Below are 6,978 nucleotides of genomic sequence, written 5' to 3' on the forward strand. Positions count from 1 at the left end.
ACCCCGATATTACCCCAGATGGGGGGCTCTGGGGTTGCCTTGTGTCTGGTGGGGCCTGAGCAGGTCCGGTTGCCTTCCTGGAAGTGGCTGAGCCATGCCCAGGCGGCCAGGCCATTGGGCAGTGCCACGTCTGCCCCCCTGCCCACCTCGCCCTGGACAAGAGGACGTGTGGACCAGACATGATTGGCGGGGGCGCGGTGGGGTGCACAGCCAGGCCTGCTGGGGTGTCGGTCCTGGACACAGGAAAGGGGCTGCCAGATGAAGTTCAACATGCCCAGGCATATTTGCATTTCAGGTAAACAATGAGTATAAGCACTCCCGAATATTGCTTGGGCCACACTTATATGAGCAATGTGTTTGTTGTTTACCTGAAATTCAAGTGTGACTGGGTTTCCTGCATTTTCTTTACCTGAATCTGGCCAGCCCGCAGGACGGCCCTAGAAGCCCATGAAGGACATCTCAGTGCAGTTGGCTTCCTCATCCTCCTTCCCTGGGACAGAGGCATGGAAGACCAGGCAAAGGGGTACCAGGTACTTGTCTCTGGGCCCTGCTTTTTGGCCTGGGCCATTTGGGAACCCGAGGGAGGTGACCCCTGTCGGTGGGGAGCCCGCGGGCTGAGACGTGCTGAGGGCCCTGACACTCACACGATGGGTGGGGTACTCACAGCTGCCCTGGGCTGGTGTAGGTGGAAGAGCCGGCAGGGCAGACGTAGCCTGCAGGACAGAGCGGGGGGGTCCCAGTCTGGGGCCCGCAGTAGGAGCCAGCCCTGCACATGACCTCAGCCACGGCACCTGAGGGAGACAGGGACAGGCCGAGCCACCTAGGCCCTGGGGAGATCCAGGTGGCACAGACACAACCAGACTGGGTGGACCTTGGGGGGCTGGGCAGATGGTTTGCGAAGGCAAGCAGGTGGCCATGCAATGCCTGCGTGATGTTCTCTGGGCCTCCTGCGCGAGCCAAACCTCAGGGGGGAGGGGGGAGGGCTGGGGGAGGGGCTGGGAGGGAGCGAAGGGTCACAGTCTCACCTGCAGAGCACTCAGATCCAGCTCTGCAGCGGATTGGAAACACATTTGCTCGGCCGCCCTGCTCAGCCTCTGGGCAGTAGTAGCCAGGGGGACAGAGCTCACAGTCTTCCCATGATGAGGCCCCTGGCTCTGTCCGAAAGGTTCCAGGTGGGCAGAGAAAGGCACCCTGACCACCTGGGCACCAGTAGCCTGGAGGACATGGGTGGTCTTCGAAGGAAGAGAGACCTGGGGCAAAGGCAGAAGGCAAGGAAGGTGCCTCCCGCTGGCCTCTCGACTCTCCTCCCCAAAGGTCTCAGCATCTGGCCTGGAGACGGCCTCTCACCTGGGGACGCGCAGTGGTACCCGGCGGGGCAGGGGAGGCACTCTGTCAGACTCTCGGCCCCTTCTGCTGCCAGGTAGGTGTGCGCAGGGCAAGCCTGAGGGGTTCCTGGGTGGGTCTCACTACCTCCAGGGCAGTAATGGCCGGTGGGGCAGGGGTAGATGGCCGGGGCCCCTGGAAAGCAGGGCAGGGCTCGGGCTCCATCCTCCCCTCCTGCCCAAAGGGCCTCCCCGGGCCCTTCTCAGGACCAGCACACCTCAGGCTGTGGCACAGGTGCCTCACCGACGTTGCACCAGTGCCCAGCGGGGCAAGGCCCGCAGTCCTCTTGCTGCTTGGCTCCTGGGGCTGCCGCGACAGTGTGACGTGGGCACGGGCTGGGCTCTCCACTGCCCTCGGGGCAGTAGAAACCTGCAGCACACGGGGTCGTGCTGGAGTCCTTGGAAGGCAGGGAGGCTGCTCCTCCGGGGCAGGTGGGGAACTGTGCCAGGACTCTGGGGGAGCTGTGTCTGGGGGCGCCTGGGGGATTCTGCCAGCCCAGGAGTTGAGAGGTCTGGGTGCCAGTCCTGGCTCCCCTTGCTTCTGCATTTGTCCAGTCAGTAACCATCTGAACTGCATCGGGTGCATATTCATATGAGATATTACGTACATGTGGTATGTGTAATTACATACACATGTATATGCAGGTACATGCTAGACGAACAACAACTGGGGTCAACTATTTTTAGAGTCTGTTTGTGACACACAGAAAAGGTTCTTTGCTAGGGTGGATTCTGTGGTGACAGCTGGACAGCCTTGCTGTCTGCCTCTTTCACACCCCAAGGGCAAGAAATGGGGGCTGTTACCTGGTGGGCACTGCTCGGCACATAGCTGTCCCTGGGAACACGGGGTCTGGGACTCCCTTGGACCTGATGCCGTCACTTCAGAGGTCCCAGGTGGGCAGAAGTAACCAGCAGGACATTTCCCCCATACCTGTCCGCCTCTAACAGCCAGGGAGAGGGAAGAGAGTGAGACCAGGATGGAGGGGCCCATCTGAGCCCAGTGCCCCAGCGCCAGGGGGAAGCTTGCCCTGGTTTCGGACAGTTTCACTGTGACCCATAGTGTAAACGACCTTTGACCTCTGCTGCAGGAGCATGTGTGAATATATCCAAGTATACGAGAGAAAAAGATGGGACTCTTCACCCAGCAGGGGAGCAGGGTGTGAGGCTCACACCCGGGGGCCATCGCAGCAGTCACGAGCCCCGTCCCCGCACTGCCTCCGGGAAAAGCTGGATATCTTTTCTCTACGGCACTCGTGGAGCCCAGTGGATAAAGCGCAGGACCCCGGCTGCCATCAGCAGGACGAGCCCCCCGGGAGAAGCTCGGAGGCCCTGCTGCACTCTCTGTGGGCTGAGGAGGGAGAGGACAGACAGCAGGTACTGTCCCCAGGTGTGCTCAGGGCCCAGGGCCCGCCGGGGCCTGGGCTTGGAGCCACCGGTCTGACCTCCTGCTCTGCAGCTGGAGAAAGCAGACTAGACCTAACGATGAACTTCCTGAGATGGGAGAGGAACCTGCAGAGGGAGAGTCCGAGGAGTCCTCTGCTGTCACCTGGTAGGTAGAGGAGGACCCGCTTTGAAGCAGGTTCATCTCTGCATGAAATGTCCAGCAACTCCTCTTTTGATGACCCCTGTCCCCAGTCTCCAGAAACTGCCTTTAGCAAACGTCGGGAGCTTTCCCTGGATGAGAGACCACCAGTGTGGTCTCTTGTTTTGATTGGCTACTCTGAGCGGCTGAGCCTGTCCCTAAGGTCTCGGGAAAGACTGGAAGCCGGGGAACCTCCACCCCCGAGGCTGTGCGTCTCTGAACCCCAAGCGCACAGTCCTTGCTGTGACATTCCATGGACGGGGCGGCCAGGGGCCACCACGCACGTCTTACACATAGAGGAGGGAGGGGGTATAGGAAGTTCAGGAGGAATTTGGACCTTAAGGCCTGCTTTCTGATCATTCTGGTTAAAGAAACCATGTATTGTCTGTCCAGCCCAAGGGATTACAAAAGCTATTCACACTACAGAAAATTCAGAGGTAGAGGCACAAGGAAGAATTGTCCGTCTTTCCCCTGAGGGTAGGTGCAGGACGCTGGCATCGCCTGGAGGCACAAAGAGTTTCACCTGCAAGGAACTGCCCCTGTTTTTAGGCAGGAACTGAGCAGAGCTATTTTCATTTCATATCCACCCTCGCTCAGTCTGAATGTATTTTATTTATCTTAAAATCCAAGTCTGTGCTAAGTGTCCTGGCTTTCTAGCTGTCTTTGCCTAATTGTCAGGCTTTCCCTCCCTGTTCAGGCCCATGCAACCACGTGGGGCTGTGATCTCACCGGCAGCCTTTTGGCCTCTTACACATTAGCTCCCACACCCCGGGTTGGGGCCCTTGGGAGAGACTGGGGGACCCACTGGGCCTCTTTAGCCAGAGTGCGCACTTTGATGGCGGTGGCAGGAGGTGAGTGACTCTGGGCTGTTACTGACCTGCAGTAGTGACCAGGGGGACAGACGGAACAGTCACTCTCTTCCCGGAGGCCCAGCGTGTCCCTGGGAGTGAAGGTCGCTGGCGGACATGGAGGTGGGGACCACGTCCCTGGAAGAGGGGGAACAGCTAGTGAAGACGGGCAGCCGAAGGCTCGGGTCACATCTGTGCCTCTGGACCTGCCCAGACGGATGAATTCACAGAGGGCATCGCATCCTGCTGCCCCTGAGGGCGCTGAGCTTCTCACGCTGCTTTCTCAGAGTCGACGGAGTGAAGACAGGGTGGTGACCTCGATGTCTCTCCCTAGGGTCATTGTCTCTTTCCAAGAGGAACTCCCTAGCGGAGGGTTTTCAGAGAGCAGTGAAGCTGTTTCGGGGAGAGCGGCTCAGTGAGGTGCGTGCTGTTGGTCAGGCGTGTGGGATCCCCGGGTCTGAGTGCGTCTCACGGGGAACTGCACCCCCTCCTCCCCGCCCTCCCTCCACAGGGCCCTGCTGCCCCGCCTGGCTGGGTGGGTGGGACACTCCTGGGCCAGTCCCACCCTCCTCGACTCAGCACCCACAGCCCCACCACATCCTCAGCCCTCGTCCTGGGGGCTGCCGTCTGGCTTTGCTGGCCTCAGTGTTTCCTTGTGCACGTGGGCAGGGCTGGCAGCTACTAGTGCACACACCCTGAATGGAAATGAAAAATTTCCTGACGGGGAAAAAAGGTTTAGAGGGGCAGCCGGAGTGGGGGTAAGAAGCCGGAAGGTGTGGGTTTAGTTAGGGGAGGATGAGAGTAAGACAGTCAGCACCTCAGCAAGGGTGGGCTGAAGGTCTGGGGGTGAGCCTGTGAGTCCAGGAGAGCTGTCCTCTCCTCTGTGTGTGTGTGTGTGTGTGTGTGTGCATGTGTATGACTAGTACAACATGTAGTCACCAGGACAACAGGCCAGGTTATTAGAACTTGTCATGTCCTAAATATTCTGGGGAAGAAGATCACTCATTTAAAAGGGGCATAACTTTCACACCACAAGCACAGGAAAAACAAATGTATGCATCACTTGTGGCTCAAACACTTGTGAATGTAACGTACTCAGCACTCCTAAAATTGGCAGGAGGATCTTCTCCCAAGTTCACCTAAGACATGACAAAGCTTATGAACTTTTGTGGACGCCTATCTGTCTGCTGGGCTGCCTGCGGACCGCATATGCATGTGCGGGCACGTGTGTACATCTGGGTCATCTGCTGTGTGTGCAGCTGTAGGTGTGTGTGCATCTGTGTTTGTGAGCATGTGTACCGTGAGAGTGTGTGAGAACCCTTGTGTCCATGTACTCGCAGGCGCATGTGCGAGCTGGTGTGAGAGTGGCATGCACAGTGTGTTCTGGGTTAGCAGACTTGCAGTGGCTGTGGCGCTGCTGTCTCATCTGCTGCTTCCCCAGAACGCTGACACCACCACAGGGCCCCTCTCCAGGCAGAGCTCAGGAAGCCGCTGCAGATCATTGGCCCAGACCAGCACAGGCAATGACCCCTGTTTGCCATCATCTGTGGCCCAGGTGCTCTCTGGGGCCCCCAGGCTGAGTGCGGGGAAGAGGCAGGGCACTGAGCATGGGTGAGTCAACTGATGGAGAGAAGAGAAGCAAGAGGGTGGGCGGGAGAGTGAGGGGTGGGATCGGGGCGAGGGGAGGACGGAGGCTGAGGGTAGCTCGTCGCGCCGGCCTTCCTAGTGCGGGCTTGGTGCCGACACGCGCTGGCCCTCAATGGATTTTGAATGAAAGAGTGAATAGATGGATGAATGAATGCATGAAAGGAAGGGAAGGGGGAAGATAGGGGAGCTGTTGAGAAAGAAGAGAGCCCGGGAGGCGTGGGGAGCTGAGGGCTCCTGGGCGTACCGGCTGGGCAGTAGGCGTGTGCTGGGCAGGGCTTGGGCGCTCTGGTTCCAGGCTGTGGGCAGTAAAATCCAGGTGGACACTGGAGGCAGGTGTCTGAGCCTGGGGAGGGCTGGTACTCTCCTGGGTGGCACAGGGCAGGCCAAGCAGCCCCTGGGTGGCAGAAGTGACCCTGGGCAGTGGACGAAAAGCAGCGCCTCTGAGGGCCAGGCTGGGTATCGTCAGGGTGCCCAGGGGCTCGGGTGGGTCAGTGCCTTGTCCTTCCTTCTGGCTGGTTCAAGGCCCTGCTGACTGGAGCGCAGGAGGCCAGGGGGCTGGGTGGGGCAGCTGCGGAGAGGATCGGGGTCTAGGAGATGGGGAGGTGAGGCCCCTCCTGTGAGGCACTGAGCGCTCCAGCCTGAATCCCAGGCAGGGCTCCCTGGCTTCCCTGGGCCTCGGTGCCTGGGCCCTCTCCCACCGCTCCCGGGGAGGTACCTGCGGGCAGAGGACAGCCATGGGACCAGAGGCCCTGGGGTCCCAGGGGCATTCGGAGCCAGCCACACAGGAGCCAGGTGGGGAGCTGAGGCCCAGGCTCGGGCAGAATGAGCCAGCTGGGCAGGGCCTGCAGCTCTCCTCAGAGACGCCACCTGGAGAGAGAGATCCCCACGCTGGAAGATCAGCCCCTGAAAACAGAGACCTTCCACTGCCGGGCTCACGGCCGTCCACCAGGGCCGGAACGGAGTGAGCGCCATGGGCGTCAGGTCTCGAAGTGGCTTTGGCCGGGGCCTCCCTCAGGGCGCCTCTGGCATTTTGCAGGCAGAGCCCCGCTTTGGGCACAGCCTACCCCGGGGGTGTTGCCTGGACTCGTGCCCACTCCAGGGAGCCCCAGAGACCCAGACCAGCGACACTCCTGTTGCGCTGTGCGCATCTGCTCCGTGGGGCTGGAGTGGGGCTTTTGAAGGAGGAGGGGCCCACGGCCGGGAGGGGTGGGGAGGGCACAGGCCAGATGCTCACCTGGGCTGCTTCTCGTCCTCCCCGTGGGGCAGGGCACGGGGTACAGGGTCCCCTGCGGGCAGTAGTGGCCTCGAGGGCAGGGTCCACTGAGGGGGAAGGCAGAGCTGCTCCAGGGCGTGGGGCTGGCGGCAGCCCCTTCGCAGTGGTAACCAGCTGAGCAGGGTCCCTGAACATAGAGAGATGTAGCTTTTAGGGCAGCTGTCTGCGCCACGAGCCCACATCTGCCTCTCCCTGATCGCTGCCTGCTGTCCCCAGCGCCGGAGCATCACAGAAATTAAAGTAGGA

At 60.4% G+C, this 6,978-nt stretch overlaps 1 protein-coding gene across 2 annotated transcripts; it reads left to right on the plus strand.

Annotated features, from left to right (window-relative positions):
- Positions 1-379: 379 nt before the first annotated feature.
- LOC117197452 (uncharacterized) lies at positions 380-3,609 on the plus strand. 2 transcript variants are annotated; one of them, XM_033409389.2, is made up of 3 exons: positions 380-530; positions 1,166-1,420; positions 2,471-3,609. In XM_033409389.2, exons 1-3 carry the CDS (start codon positions 448-450, stop codon positions 2,937-2,939), a joined length of 807 nt encoding a protein of 268 aa, XP_033265280.2. In that variant the 5' UTR covers positions 380-447; the 3' UTR covers positions 2,940-3,609. The 2 variants fall into 2 exon arrangements, with proteins under 2 accessions (XP_033265280.2, XP_033265282.1); XM_033409391.2 differs by having other exon boundaries at positions 382-530; positions 1,315-1,420.
- Positions 3,610-6,978: the final 3,369 nt, after the last annotated feature.

The sequence above is a fragment of the Orcinus orca genome, chromosome 18 (assembly GCF_937001465.1).
Source record: "Orcinus orca chromosome 18, mOrcOrc1.1, whole genome shotgun sequence".
Taxonomy (NCBI): domain Eukaryota; kingdom Metazoa; phylum Chordata; class Mammalia; order Artiodactyla; family Delphinidae; genus Orcinus; species Orcinus orca.